Source organism: Schistosoma haematobium, chromosome ZW, assembly GCF_000699445.3.
Source record: "Schistosoma haematobium chromosome ZW, whole genome shotgun sequence".
Classification (NCBI taxonomy): domain Eukaryota; kingdom Metazoa; phylum Platyhelminthes; class Trematoda; order Strigeidida; family Schistosomatidae; genus Schistosoma; species Schistosoma haematobium.
This window is the reverse complement of record NC_067195.1, coordinates 18,471,790-18,488,869: the sequence shown is the minus strand read 5'-3', so window position 1 is coordinate 18,488,869 and position 17,080 is coordinate 18,471,790. Positions and strand designations below refer to the sequence as shown.

Below are 17,080 nucleotides of genomic sequence, written 5' to 3'. Positions count from 1 at the left end.
TTATTACGATTTATTCATTTAAAGTAGTAGTTATTTATATTAACCTGCAGGTCTTGAAGTGAGTGCACCACTTATAAACGAATGCATTATTCAGAAATTCGAAAAAGTGTTATTAGTTATAGTGAAACATTTGAAAAAGCTGAAACTTTAAGTATTGCTCTATATAAGATAATTATTGTATTGTCCTGAGTGTAAGCTTTCATTGAATCTACTAACAGTTTATATATCTTCTACTATTCAAATAACTAAGCATCCAGTACTCATTTCGAGTAACAAACATTAGTTGATTAATGGTGTCCGGTAAATTCAGAAAATTTCTTATGAGAAACATAGTTTCATTGTTATTAAATGAAATAAACACCGCATATTATGTTACTTCCAATAGAACCAACGAATTAATTACTTCATAGAGAAATTAAAGAATTCAAATTTATATTAGTCAAAACATTGACTTTCAAGTCTTGCTCTACGTATCTATGATCCGATATAAAAATATTATCTATATTAAACATTGTAGATAGTTTTCTGTTCCAGTATTAAACTCAGGATACTAATCAAAGTGATAAGTATTTCTTTATCATATTAACACTACATTTATTACATTACAGGATTATTTTTTTTAAATAAAAAAACATTCATTCTTTTAGTACATTCGGATCATTTTCAATTCTTTCAAATGTATAATCACATTTTTTAACTGACTGATATTAATCTATACTACTTGTAATTACTACTAATTTACATTCAATTATTTCTTATTAAGAAGTCAGCTAATGCTTAGTTCTATGATCTTTTGATAATCAATAATCTCGAACTCAGTGTTTTTCTTTACAACAACAACTTTCGCTTTTTTTCTTTGATTCCATTAATTTTGTTTAAATCTTCATTTGAAACAATAATGCATTTTCATGTTTATTATTATTATTATTGGCTTTATTCAATATTATATTTTGGTAAAATATAGAATTCTCAGTATAGGGTATTTCAACAAGTTTCTTACAAACAAAAAACAGAAACAAAGACAAAAAGTGTTTTAAAACAATCTGAAAGACTGTACAACTTTTCAAATTAGAGACATGTTAAGAATGCAGGTTATTGACTAGATTAACTCTAACAACCCGTTCGTCACAGAGTATATTTGCTAGGTAAGGTGTTATAGAACTTTTATACTTTTGCTTGAGTGCTTGGATTTTAATGTAATTACGTCTCGTTCTACCAGAAGATATACAAGGAGAAAGATAAGAGTGAAGGGGACGGTTAGCATCTGATAAAATAACACCTGTCAAGAGTTTGCATGATTTTAAATGTCTATCCACAACCATATTAATTATGACCTCGAAAGATTCACCACACATCTTGCTAACTGCCTTCAGCACTCTCCGCAATACAGCAGTAAAGTCTTTCCTCAAAAGCCCGGGAAAGAATAATGGAGAACAGTAAAGAATAATATGTAATATGCAAGAATTGACAAATTGTAAGAGTAAATAACGAGTAATCCCAAGAGCATGCAACCTCTTTATGTAATAAGTCGGACGGAAAACCTTCTTCGATAACAAAAAAACGTGAGAAGACCAACAGAGATCAGAGGAAAAGGTAACACCAAGATAATTGACCTTCGACACTGTGGTTATCAAAGAGTCTCCAATGACACAAGCATTATGGGATCTCAAAATGGTGTTTAGATGCCGTTCATGTCTCATGCTAAAGTTAACAGCTTGACATTTAGACAGATTAAGTATGAGACCATTACCAACAGACCAACTAGTTTCTTTTGTAGATGTAAGGTAACTTATTCGTATAAGTTTTAAATGTTATACGTTATGATTAACTAATGCATAAACTATTGAAGTCAACTGAATTTGTATTATTCTATTCACATTAAACATAACTGACTTCTGTAACAAATTCAATATAACTATTGCCATACATTTAAGAACAAAGAGTAGTGAATAAAATTCTCATCCAAATTACAGTCATGTAATAAAAGCGCATTAATTAAATAAAATTACCTATGTGGTAGGATTACTATGTTTTTCTTTCTAAATATATAGGGACGAAAGATATTCTAAAACGTACGGTACTAAAAGAAAAGCATTGACTTTCAAGGAGAGTTTCTGAACTTAAAAAAAAAACTTATAGATGTACTTAATCGAAATGGACAGTGGTTCTGGCCCAAATCCAACTATTTTAACCTTACAATACAATTAACTTATTTCTCCATCCAACTGAATAAAACTAACACGTATATAGATGGAATAAAAGAAAAAAGACATTTTGCGTGGGTAACAATATTTGTAAAATATAGCGATACTTTAACTTCGTATTTCAGTGAATAACGAATAAAATTAGTCAACGTAGGTGTAAGCAAATATATATATATATATATATATATATATATATATATACTGACACTGGCTATTTATTCCCGATATGCCACTCATTCTCACACCTACATTTTGTTGACTCATCACTCACACTGGACAAAGTTAGATTTTCTAGTCTTACAGAAACTACTACTATTACTATAGGTATAGTTGATATGCTTCAAACATTCACATGGCTTTTGTTATTTTAGATCTATTATACTTCTGAAAAAATATACCATACTTTACAATATTTATTTAGATAAACTTGTTTTTAACAATCATAATAGAATTCGTGTACAACATAAAATGCCAAATTTTTAAGTTAGTGAAATAGCCATATCAAGTGTTTCTCATTAAACACAGTTACACAATTCCGATTTCATTCCGTAAGAGGAACTGAGTAATAAATTCATTTTGACCATCAGGATTTTTTGGAATTTCACTCTGCATTTATCAATTCATGGTTAAAAAGTTGTGTAGCTGTTGCGTTATTTTATTTATATAAGAACAGTTGTATAAGTCGTGATGGTTAATTATTCACAAAATTTCACTAGAGAAATAATGAACTCTATTTGATGTTAGATAGAGGTAATCGAATTGGGATATCATTAACAGGATTAGATCAACATGACAGGACTTGATAAACATGACCCTGGTTACTGATTAGAAGTCAGTCAAAGTAAATTCCCCAATCCAACATTTTAGTGATGGTGTCTTAGATTGTAAATCTAGTTCACGTGAATTCGGTTCCTGTAAGAAGCATCACTATCCTCAAAACTTCAAGTTCGCCTTTTTTTGACCAATGTCAAATAACACGAAACCTAGGCTCAGGATTTCCTGCTTACTACCCAAAACTAACTAACATCCCAACGGATAGAGGTGGTCGACCGAAAGTCTTAGATTTCCAGCTTGTTAGTAATTGATAGAAATTACCTTTTTCTATACAAAAGAATCGTTTGACATCTTTCAAACTATTTTATTTAAGGAACTGGCGATAACATTATACATTCAACCAGTAATGAGTATGTTTTTACTTCGACTAACTTTTTCCAACCCACTGTTTATTATATAGTATCGCTAGTAAAAGTGATAGTACGAAAACTATAGAATTTCAATTATAAGAGATATCATTAGCGTCAACAAGTGTTGATTAATAAGAAAAAAGATAATTTGTTCTCCAAGTTTGCGATTTTTGAATAAATGGAGAGTATATTAATGGCTTAATCAACCACAGCTTATCCCGTATATGCTACTTGTATTTAGATAAAGTAGAAAATGATTATTTAATTAACAGACGAAAGAACACTATTTTTTATACCTTGCTGAAGTAGTTGCCACTAAAAATATTCGGACTAAACTCATGTATTCAGAAAGAAACAGCTGTCAATCTATTAATGCTATAGTAAACTGAGATTTTTAATAATCTTTACTCCAATTATAACTATTGACATTATGTTATACAACTATCATTTGGTTCAGTAATATTTTAGCTTGTAATCCGAGCAATATTTAACTAACTCCTTGATGATATAAACACTGTTTTTCGTATTTAAGTTCACTAAATGTTTTTAGTATAACGGGTAGTTCATTTAAGGTTGATACGAAAAATGCGTTCATAATAGTTAGCAAGCAACGGATGCTGACTCCACTAACCTTTGTGAAAGGAACTGTTATTGAACAATTTTAACCTGAACTTTGTACATAGGAAGAAAGTGTGACGAATATCCGGTCGCAATATTAAAATGATTCTAATGGTGTAACATTACCTATTATATATTATTTTATTTATATTTTACGTATTAACAATTACTCTTGATGTTCTTTTAACAAAAATAGGTGGCTTCATTATATAATTAGTTATTATTAAAATAATTACTTTAAGACGTATTGTGGCAAACAGTAGAATCTAGGACTGCTTTTGGCTTGTGAGCTGAATATACTTTCATCCAAGAGTTGATGTCCTCTCCGAGACTCGAACCCAGTACCGTTCACTTCAAACGTCATCACATTATTCACTTAGTTACTGAGTTCAGTTAACCACTTGCTTTTGCAGTGGGGTGAGCATGTCAAACTAAAACATGACTTCAGTACATGAAATCGTCACTAGGTTGGCATTACTGTTATTACCGTAACCAGCTTTTTTAAATTGGTCGGAATGGTATGAACACATTCACTTTGTCTTTCCTCATATTTTGAGTTACTAGATTATTTTATACCTCTTATTATGCCAATTTACTTTCCCTGACTCATATTTCTTATCCATGATCTTTTTTACTACAAGTGGTACTACTATTTTGGTATTCATAGAGAATATTTGATCTCTTTGTGCTCAGAAGCTGCCTCAGATTGAGTTAATTCACATATTTGGCAGGTATTTTTTATTGTCTATAGTTGGATGAACTATTTTCAACGACTGACTGTATCAGAACCAGTCATTTTTATTTTATTTTAGATCTGATGGGTTGCTCTAGTGTCGTTTCAAATTTTGAATCAAACTAATATCGGTATTTACTGATCATAAGGTAATTTATCTTATTATTCCCAATTAATCTCTTCTTATACAATAATGTATACTCAAAGTGCATATTTCGATACTCCTCGTAGTTACAATCATTAATGCAACAAAGTAGATCATTTTTAAACGATGGTTAGTGATTAAATTCACTTCATTAGATAAATGTTGTTTTAGTTCGTTTATTTTCTTACTTGAAATCCCTTTTTCCATATGTCATAGTACAAATAAATAGGAATTAGAATTGAAAAACAAATACATTCTTAACATTATCAACAAATATCTATCTAAAGATGAGATACACATAGGTTTCTTTTGGGCAGTATACAAATTGGTACTCTATTTAATGACTAATAAAAAAATAATTTCCACAATAGTGAATGGAACTGTTTTTTTTAATACACATAGAATTATTGGTCAATTTGTTGACTATTATTATACCCACTTTGTCTTCTAATATACTTATAAATACTTATCTATTTATAAACGTATATATTATATAAAAAGGAATTTGAGAGAAACTTGGATGGTATGCAGTTTTAGTAATTCAATATTTCAGGGAGAAAAAAAAGAATGTGTCCACATTTCAGTGCAAGTATTTCTTCTTAATTTAATCTCCTACCTGTTGCCACCATTAATAAAAAGCTGTTACATGGTCTAACTTGAGAAAGGATCAACTTTTACAACATTCCGTTGTTTTCATTTATAACTAACCGATTATATAATGACAAAATATTTAAATATAACTAAGAAAAGAATTCCTCTTTGAAACATGAATATTTGGTTTGATGTTAAACAATTGACCATTAAAATTAACATTTAAATTATGTCTTTTTATAAATAACGTAATAAGAAATACTTCTGTAATGCTTTGATCTTTATTCTTATCAATTTGAGGAAATATTCACCAAGTTGAATTACATTGTAACACTGAAGGATATTATTACTTTATTTGATGGAAATAATGGTAATAATAATACTGTCCACATATTTTGCTATTTATAATTTATAGTCACTGTAGCTATAATTGTAAATTCTTTTGTAATATTGCTTACTTGTATTGGGGATTGAACGTTATGACTTTAGATAGAGAGGTTAAATTAGTTTGGTTTATGCTAATATAAGTAAGATATTAGTTGAACCGGTTTAATCAACACAGGCATCTTAATGTAAGATAATGACTGGTGTATAATAAGACTATGAAAGTTGTCCGAAGAAAAACAGAAATCTAACACGTGATATATGTGACCTATATAAGTTAGGAGTTCTGATTTGGAACTTGATAATAACAGATATAATTGATTTATGTCAAATGGTTGGAGTCAATTGGCAGGAATATCTGAACCTGACTTTCCTCCCAACTATCTTCAATCATGTAATATCAAAACACTGTACACAAGATATCAAGTCACGTAGACTGATGGTCATATTTAGCAAACTGGTTGACAGAATAAGGTTAATACTAAGTATTAGACAAATAAGATATTGATGACTAATCAGTTAGAAAATGCTGCCGATCAAGGCCTCAAAGAGGCCATTGAGATGACGTTTATTTGTTCAAAAGACGTCAGATAGACTCTGTGAACCCGGATATCATGGTGGCCGTTGGTAGTGCCAATCAGGCAGTATCATTAACCTCGCGAGAACGAATGATAAAATGTACTCGCTATTTGTTTGTTATTCATAGCTTATTATTATTACGAACTGACTTTAACCATTGATAAGTAGAAAGCACTAGATAGTTGTCTCATTTGAGCATGGAATTTCTCATCAGTACGCATCCAAGACAGCCCCACTGATTGAAGCTAAGGCATTCAGGCCCTGAGCAGTCTTTTAGGCTATTTAGTTGGCATCCAGCGGTTTACTTTCGTAATTCCAATCAACTCGTGGTGCTATTGGTGGATAACTACCTCACACTCAGCATGACTGAACTTCACTGGCCAGGGTTTTAGAACTACCCAAATTCTACGTTCCCATTTTCTTTGCCAAGTTGTTTTTTGAGTTTTTAGCCGTTTAAGGAATGTGAATGCTTTGTTTATTTTGAAGACTGTTTTTCCATGACATCACGACTAGATGTATAGATATCTATATTAAATTGTTTTGTTAAGAGGTTTGCAAATATCTTGATATACTACCAGACACTTTAAAAGTCTAAGCGTAACAAAGTAATCTACTTTGTCAGAACATCGAAAATATGAAAAGAATGTCGTTTAACTTCCTAAGGACTCGAAGATTTAGGCCCATACTGAGGTGTGCATTACTCAGTCTTTAAGGCAAAAGTTTAAACCATAGGGTAGTGAAGCGATGTCAAAAGACCTAAATGCATGGTAGTTATTCATTCCCCTAAGTTTTTAGTCTATTTGGATCACTGGTTTGAAAAATCAAGATTTCCCAACTCCCTAGGTGAACTCGTAGTATCCATATACCAGAGCCATGAATAACTTTTTGATCTTTCCAGGACACTACAATCCCACTGATGTTTTTATTTCTTTTTTGATAGATATATGTCAAAAATGTATGTTCACGTACTGAAAGTAATTACATATATTACTATGGACTTGAATCTTTTCGAGATTTCTATTGGGATTTTCTACTATACGTACAGCTGAAGCCTTTACCACCGGCTCATTAGAGAATAACGTGAATGCGTACTAGTATCCTACATTAACACACAGTCTCAGCTAAAGTATATCTAAGAAAACGCATCCAGAGATAATTAAAGAAATGGAAGTATGACTCAAAGATATTAGCTAATGTTTCAAACCTTAAACACTACAAAATCAAAGCTTGTGTATAAAATACTTTTAGCAGTTTCTTTCCAATTGGTCTACTATAAAGTAGCATTTATGAACGATTCTTCAGTTGTCAAAACGAAAAACAATGCTGATGTGCAATGATACGATGTAGTCGGATAATGACTACTTATGAGACCGAATCACTGACATAATAGCCTGAATGTTTCAAGATTAAAAAAGATCACTGTTCAGAATACATTTTTCTGAAGTACAATAACAAGCTTATGTATAAAATACTAAAGAAAAAATAAACATATTTAGGCATCATAATAGAAGTCAGTTTGTAGGTCAGTCACTATCTAACCGATCAAAACCGTCCGATGTATCATACCTTACGAACAAATAGTCACGTGATTAGTTCAGGACTGTTTACCAACCAGTCGATCGGTGTAAAACATCCAATAAGAATAATCAATTACAATTTCGTTTCACAATAAAGACAGCGAAATGTAAGCACATTTTTTTAAATACATATTTCTTGTCATAAAGCAAAACTCTATCTTATACAGAAAATGGGTAATAATAAATACAAAAAGTAATAGTAATGACTTTAAACCATCATCGAATACCTGTCCTTTAACAGATGATACATGCATGTAAACAAACATCGAGCCAGTAAAAACTGTACAGTACTAATATGTTCGTGATTTTTAGAATTGAAACATTTATAAATTGAAAACAATTGTGAAGATTCTACACGTATTTGAATAATATCTGACGAATCATTATTATTATTATTACTATGTATAGTTTTTATTGGGGCTGATATATTTGTTAAATGATTAGATTTCACAGGAAGAAAAGAGAACGTAATATTGGATTGATTTTTAAACATTTGATGACTTAAATAAGTTGTCCAACGATTAGTTGATTGATTAGTCCATTTTACTAAAGTTTCTATTGATGGACAAGTAGTTGATATGGATAATTGACTTGTTGGTGTATTGTTAATATTGGATGATAAAAATGCTAGAAGATAACCCATGATTACAGCTTGATGAACATTACGAATATCTAAGCTATGGATTGTAGTAAATGAAGAAGTTGATAATGGTGCGATAGGCCGGAGAATAACATCAGTACTTGCTCCAAGATAGTTACTACATAGAATGTTGTCTTTAATTATATTAGAACAATTATATGCCTAAAAAGTAAATAAACGAGCAAGAGAGATGATAGTAAATGAAAGGTAATGAAGTGAGACACTATCAGGTGCTTAATCATCCAATGGTTATTGAAGTTAAGTAATTAAAAGCAATCGATAAAAAGCTTTAGATTTATATTGATCGACTTCCAACAAAAAATCGAGTCAGCAATCTTGAGGGGACTAATTATACTCCTTATGGGATTCGAAACTGCACCATTCAAATCCAGACCTTCTTCGTGGTTGTCTCAACGTACCTACCATTAAACCAGTGTATTAGATGTTAAATCATATAGACTAAACATAAATAGTGATAGGATATTGGGTTTATAGGTTACTTACTAATCTGAGAAACCGAGGTGCCCAACATACTAGTTGCCTTACAATTGCTTAAATCTTTCAATCCACGGTATTCTAATAAGCTTAATATTTAATTAGTTTATTCGTCAATGCAATTTAATCTACAAGTATCCAGAGAATGGAGAATATGGAAAAAAGAACGAGAGATTCAATAGGTGGACTCTGTAGAACAGGTTAATTCTTTAGTACTTTAATTAATTTTTTGCAGTAAGTGGTCGTTGAAATTAATTTGTAAAAGAAAACTCTGCTAAGTATTTCCGCTTAATACATTGTTGTGAATAAAAGCACTAATCAGCATGGCACGATTCTATATCGAAAACTAGAAAGTGACCAGCTATAGTTCATATCAGAAGTTATTTTTGAAAAGATTGCTTAAAAGATTATTTACCTTTTCATTTATCACTAAGATGAATATGAAGGTTGGAGGAGTTCTAAAGATGTGAATTTATTACCCATTATTCCATGGACAAGGAAACCATATCCGTCTACAAGAACATTAGCAAGACTAAGTTGATTGTAGCTAATATTTTGATTCTCATTAGGAATACGTACACTGGAATTTGATAGATTGCCATCTGTATTGAGAAAAATATTCGTATAAGTGGCTATAGAGTTGCTGTCAGTAAACGAGAGCTTAGGTAGTGTGGTAAACAGATCTTCAATACCACGAATTATACATTCTGGATTACGGCTCACAAACTTAGATCTCCATGATGAGAGAATATGTTTTCGATAAGAATGATTCATGGTGAAAACGGGAAGGTAGGATGGGGGTAAAAATTCTTGTTTAATGGACTCTGTACACAAATATCCGATGAGGTAGCCCATAAAACCCGCACGTACCAATGAGGCTGAAGATAATTTAGAAGACACATACACTAAGGCGAATTGACTACTGGTCAATTTTCCAGATGAGCAAATATCATGTACCAAACGTTGAGTGGTAGCTTTGAACTATATAGTAAAAAATTTGAAAATAAGTAATTCTAATGCAACAGGAAACTCACAGAAGAGAATATAAAACTTTTTAATTTTACTCAGGTTACAAAGAGATGCTTTATTTACTTAAAATATAGAGCTGTCATTAATCACCTAAAAAAAGTATTTTCAACCACTGAGTCACTAGTCTATACCATATTTTATCAACCAAAGTTTCAGTAGCTTTGATGTGTGAATAAATGTTACGTAGTAAATACATGTGACTTACAGACTAGTACAAAAACCTATAAGTGCATGCTAAGTATCATTATTTGTTGTATAATACTGTTAGTAATATAAACAATGGTAATAACCACTACTTGAAGCATAGCATGAATTAAAACCAAAAGATGTTCAGCTATACCCAACTTATCTACATACTCAACATATTTAGTAAACTAGTATTATATCTTAAAAGGATGTCAGATTAAAATATGCTTTCAACAAATAGACCGCATGTTCTAACTCCGCTCCATCGTCTTCAATGCACTTAGCAGTCATCCAACTAAACTATGACTAGAAATTAAGTGCATAAACCTTCACTCGGTGAGTTAAGTTACTTAGTTATCACCTTTTCTATTCCACTTGGGAGTAAACCTTAATATTTTCAGGAACACGCTTCCATACAAAATAATCTTCAAAGGTTAGATTTTTAATTTAAAAAGAATGTGAATGTATATAAAGCTGTGGCTCGACAGCTAAAGCGCTCAACATGAGTCGTAATTTTAAATACCGGTCCATCTGAGTTAACTTGCGTGGACAAATAATCTAACTTAGCTTACGAACAATAAGTGCGACTGAAAGCTTAATACAGAAACTTAGTTGACCGTTGATTTGTATTTCTGTTAGCGGAATATGGATTGGATTAAAGGATATTCCGTGCAAGATTATGTTGGGGCACACTGATTGACTATTTTTTTTATCTAATCAGCGCTAGCAGATACTTGGAGAAGACTCTAGAATCTTTTCATTCAAAAACTATAAATATATTCCTACTTCCATCTACTCTTGTTATTTAGAATAATAATTACGTTCGTGTTAAACCGTTTTCTGATTTGGGGCCTTGTCGAGTGAGTGTCTAAGAATACCAAGCAATAGTAGCTGGGTCGTAATAAGAAAATTATAACAATTACTATTGATAGCTGATAGGTGGCTGTACTGATATACTGAGTAATTTTCATTTAGTCAACAACCGATCTTCCTCCCTTATACATACTTTGTTGATTTAATATCTTGAAGTAGTTGCATCACTAATTTGACTAAAATTTACAGCTAGTTTTCAGCATTAGTGTCTACTAATCGATGATAGCTTGTTTGTTGTTCGATTTAAGTAATTACATCAAGAGAACAAAATTAAGACACCTAGATGATGGATGAAGTATTTATTTAGAATTACAAATATTTGAATACCGGGTTTCTAAACGAATTTCTAATTCTGTGTCCACATAAAAACGACGAAACAATATAAACACTAGACAGCATACGTGGTGATTTTTAAGTTTTATTATCTACTTTACATTTTGAACGAAGTGATCTCTAGTGCTTTTAAAGATATCAGGGTGGTTATCACTTACCAGTTGCTAATACTCTGAGGGGATACTTCTTCTTGAAGTAAATATAAAGGAAACTGGGTGAGGAGTGATTTTGACGACCTCGAATGAAACTTAAGATTATACAAATTAGAGCTTATTTGCGGTAAAAACAAAATGATAAATCACTGATAAGTATAATAATTAGAAATTGTTAATGCTGTCAGTTTATTGGTTACACTATTTGATTGCGAACACTTCATTATCTAGAAAGTTGTACTAGCATTTACACATTTACTTACAGAGACAGATTGGCATATCAATATTGTTGTAGATACGAAATTTTCGGTTAAATTAAGTAGAGGATAATATGTAGTGGAAATAAACCCCAGCTACTAGTGCTTTTGTAAAAATAATTCATACTTTGGACTTTAGATCACTAATATAACCAATGAACTTAACTATTTAGTTATAGGTAACACTCTGTTGTATTTAATTTGGTTTGAGGAGTCCATTATTATAGTCATTGTGCATATAACAGACATAACTTGGTTAGATTCTAGAATAAACGAACATTCTTTAAGGAATACGCTTTGATGAATTGTTTTACCACACTTTGCCATAACGTCTAAAGTAAATTATTGACTCTGATTCTTCTAATTAATAAAGATCTATTACAAGTGTTTGAAAAATTACTAGCCGAACCAAATTTCATTTCCAAGTTCCTAAACAGAGCAAATCGTTTAGTACAAAGTCATTAAGCAGAATAATCAATTTTCTGGATACGTTTTATGAGAACTTCAAGGCAAATCCTAAACACATCTAAATTCCGAATGGAGTTAGTGGCTCTTCAAGATTGTGTCTACTTTTAGACATGTCATACCCACGGTTTGTTCTTATACAGTAGCCATTATTTAGAACTAAAATTATTCAAGATAGTATAGTTTGGTCTTTCTGATCTATGCGCCTTATACTTGGCTCTCAATAAGAACAGTGCAAGAATATGCACGCAACCAATAGCATGAAAAATTCATAAGTAATTCGGAACTAATAATGACCAATTAACATAAATGTAAACAGAATATAGATCGAAATCATGAAGGTTTCTTAATGAATGTGACAGAAACTGTGGTGTTTTCGTGGTAAACAGTACAAGTACAGTTCTGTTACATTAGATTTCACCTAGATAACTACAAACTTAAATACACCAAATTTTACTACTGAAAATTCGTAACATTATTTCCAGAAAATAATTCCAAGAATCAGGTTTTTGAGAAGTTTACATATTATCAATATCCAGGGACTAAAAACCAGTTTACTTAAACAGGAAAAAATCCTTTAACTACCATGGAGGAACACATGTACGGTCTGAATTCCTTTCCAGAAGGCAAATTGAGCGAAAGGCTGTTCCAGCTGGAAAGAATAACTGAATTTTTATTTTCAGGATCCAAGCACAAAGACGCATAGCTTAGTCGATCGGTCGTAACTTCGATGGTGCAGCATGACTCAATTATCTAAAGACTATGAATTAAGTATTATTCACTTACTCCACGATGCTTAGCTGTTATATGAGGTTGAATCAAAGTAGATGCCGTGTTCAAACTTCGTCCGAGCAATAAATAGACAGGACGATGAGAATAGAGTGCTATCATCACTGGCACATTTGTTGTATAACGAGTCGGTGAAGACGCTAGCTGAATTGTTTTCGTGCTGAATACTTTCCAGTGAGCTACCTCGAAAAATATATTGGGTTGGACTTATTGGCGAATCTTTTGAAATTAAATGGTAATTGGTCAGGATCGTTATAAAAAATACCATTTATTATAGTTGGTTAAATGAATACATTAAGTGAAACCTTGAAAAATGGCTAAAAGAGCTATGGGTCAAAATATTTTAACCCGCTGTAGTTAGCAATACTTATTTATTTACTGATTTGAACACATAAACGTTGGTACGAGGGGCACTATATACATATGCGCCACACAAAAACAATCGGGACAGTAGTTATCACTGATTTATGTGAGGAATGTGATACAGCCCGGGTGCCCAGACCGAAGCAGAAAACAATAAGTGTGATATCACTACAAAATGAGTCTGTATTAACAGAGTTCACTTGAAAAACTTGGGAAACTGAGCAATACAATAACATAATGGCACAAATGTACTCACTTATTATCTACCTCTTAATCTTGAGTTCGAGTATTCTCCTACACATCTTTCAAATATTGGCGAGACTACAATTTATGGACGAACCAATCAGATTTACGATAAAAGGTCTTGAGTTTTGGTATTATGGCTGATGTCACTTCGTGATGAAAGCCCTAAATCGAATTCCTAGCCCTAACTACCAACTGTAAATATTGATCCTAACTCCTCACACAGGTTTATAACCCGCAGTTAGCCGATGTAGATGAACGTTATCAAGGTCTTTCTAGAGACGCTCAAGGATCGTCCATAAATCATAGTCTCACCGAAAGACGTACACCGCTGATTCAAGAGTTCGCAATCTTGATAATAGCTTTTCTTTGAGATCTCACGTGAAACTTACAAAAATTACTTTGATGAGCTTTTCCACATATATCATAAATGATATGTATTGATCGAGAATTAAGTGTGAAATGAGGATCAAGAACGTTAGGTTCGGTCAGTCATCATTAACGTGGAAACCTCCCAACCTCCCGATTCTGGGGTTTCCCCCAAAGTAAAATGACAATCGGCAGTTTTCATCAAAATTTGGGGATTTTGTGCTATTTTCCCGAAATTTCTTTAAAGTGTCTTCCTCAAAATGTGTAGATTGGGCTATCACGTGTGCATCAGCCTGTTACTTCATCATATCAGAACAGCGACACAAAATCACTACGATGAATAGAAAATTGGTAGAGGTGATATAAAGGGAAGTGAATAAGATCAGAGAACACGATCCAAGAATAAATAATCCACTGTACATAAAACAATCTCAGAAAATATTAAGCATATACTCTGATTGATAGCTACCTACATCTGCAGAGGTTCATACTGTAGTGAAAGTAAATAACCACCTGTATCGTAAAACTAGTCAAACAACGAATGTTTAGTCATAATAAAGAAAAATAGTACACCAGTCTACAAACCTAGCGAAAACACCACATCATACATGTATTTTACTTCCCTATGACAATATATCCGGATGACTACTAGCGAGATTTGTAGTGTAAAGTAATACGAACTATCTTCAAGATTACTAAGGATCTGAGGTGTTGCGTGACCTTCTTTTGTAGTTACCTGCTGCAAAAACTTAAATGATTGTGTTTAGTCATTATATTTATGTGTAAACAATCCGTAAGATGACTAAACGCGCATGTGGTCAATACTAAACACCGCCATCGTCAACTTGTGCGCATGACACATTGATAAATGAACCTCGAGCAAAAATCCAAGGCTTGGTATCGCAAATCTCATCGGTTCGTCCATAAATTATAGTCTCACTGTTAGTAATAACTATCCATATTGATAAACATAAATCATGTTACAAGTAACAAGACTAAGCCAATTTTAATTGGTCACGTAACACTAACGCTCACGTTAAAGATTTACGGCACAATAATATGTTATGCTCTGTATGACCAGCATTTTGTGACCAAGCAATATGAATCAATTGACCACTTTCCTCCTATTTTTCGGTGTCCCAGTAGCAGTTCCAGGCTTATCGTATAGTCTAACAAAGTTTTTTCTAGCCTCTTTTATACGATAATTCCAGTGATAATGGGTTTCAATATAAGATATCTGTCACTAACTTGGGTAGACCGACTGATTTCTTCGCGTTCACTTCATGTTGTTTCGGTGCGGTTACATGTATTCGGTAATGTCCAGTCGTTTATAATCTAGCTATTCGACCTAACTAATTCTAATCCGTTTGTTAGTTGTTTGTGGATTCCTATAGCCTGTAGTTTGAGTGAGTGCGTTTGTCTTACGACTATAAGGTTTCTGGGTTCCAACAGTTATCACAATTCTGGGAAGAAGCTTGATTATTTGCAATGCGCGAAATAACAAAAACTCAGTTCGAATGAAGAAGAGATACGAGAAGATATATTTATCAATAAGTCAGTTAATTTATTAATCAAACGCTGTGATTGTATAGAAGAGTATAAATAGCAAGCTAACGTAGGTGCTAAGAAGCAAAATAAGAGTAGGTTACTGATATCTGTTGATAATACTAACAGGTAAGTTACGAGACAATCATCAGGTATATCTGGTCCAGGGGGGATGGCATTCCATAGACAGGTATGTGTTTATCAAGTCTTCTCTCGAAGCTATCAGCCAAGTGGTCTGTGGCCACTCTAGCTGGGGGGTATTCCAGATGGAGGTAAGTCTCAAAAGTGGGAGGTTACCTGAGATTTTAATCCTTGACATGCACTTTCAGGAGTTTTCCAGAGTAGCGTGATAGTGATGTCTTGGTAGGGTGTATAGTAAGGGCGATAAGTTGTTTTTACATCAAGAGTGGAGTTGCCTTGGTTGCATCCTCAACATAGTTTGAGAGGGTGTTCATGGCCTTTTCAGATGCTAGCCCAAGATCGCTCTCCAAGGAAACAAGTGACAGCGGTTCTCCATGTGAGACGTAAGTTGTTTGTTTCCCATGAAGCAGAATGGTCGCAAAATGGCGAGAGTTTTAGTTGTAACCCATCATCTACTGCCCGTTTCTTCAGGTGTAAGACCCTTTTTGAGCTCAAATGAACCCTTTGCACCTTTTGCGGACACTCGTAAAACCACGTTGCATGCACAGTTTGGTGTCGCTTAGCTAATTTTATCGGGAAGGTCATTCATAATGAACACGGAAAGGAGTGTACCTGTGGTGGCACTGGTTTCTAACCACAAGATCTTTGAAGCAAAGCATATAATTAATGAGATTTACACTCAACATGTAATGCTAAGAGAAGGTCGAAAATGGTGAATGTGGGAACAACTGATGAGTATGACATGGCTCAGTCTTGCAGGCTTGGTAACTCTGCGTGACCCATTCCTTTCCACATGAAATATATTATTCTGTCTCCAACCCAGATATGTTCTTCAAGAGTACTAAGCATCACGTTGCTGATTGTTACGATAGGATGAGTTAGTATAGGCCGTGCTATGACTTCCACATAAGATCGTATAGATTAGGTAGTCACATAATGACGTTATGGCGTTATGTCTGTTATTACAATAAAAGATAAATGTCCTGATACCTAACTAAGCTATAATTTTACATACCAACAGGGGTTCCTTGTGGAACTCTTGGCACGAAGATCCTCCAGCTAGCATGCACTCTACTAAACTTGGTAGGGAAATACCTGTTCCCCATGTTGTTTAAGAGTCAACAGGGTGTCGGTTTGGTGCATCCTATTTTCACATTCTTCTCTATGGGGAATACATGTATTACT

The 17,080-nt window shown here is 32.9% G+C and overlaps 1 protein-coding gene across 2 annotated transcripts; it reads right to left on the bottom strand.

The window, feature by feature from the left end:
- Positions 1-7,686: 7,686 nt before the first annotated feature.
- MS3_00002927 (uncharacterized protein) lies at positions 7,687-15,080 on the bottom strand. Of its 2 annotated transcripts, XM_051210591.1 has the most exons (5): positions 14,946-15,080; positions 13,232-13,453; positions 13,031-13,198; positions 9,566-10,131; positions 7,687-8,817 (listed from the first exon to the last, which is right to left on the bottom strand). In XM_051210591.1, the coding sequence occupies exons 2-4, from the start codon at positions 13,334-13,336 to the stop codon at positions 9,580-9,582; spliced, it is 825 nt and encodes a 274-aa protein (XP_051070599.1). In that variant the 5' UTR covers positions 13,337-13,453; positions 14,946-15,080; the 3' UTR covers positions 7,687-8,817; positions 9,566-9,579. The 2 variants fall into 2 exon arrangements, with proteins under 2 accessions (XP_051070599.1, XP_051070598.1); XM_051210590.1 differs by having other exon boundaries at positions 7,687-13,198; positions 13,232-15,080.
- Between the last annotated feature and the right edge of the window lie 2,000 nt (positions 15,081-17,080).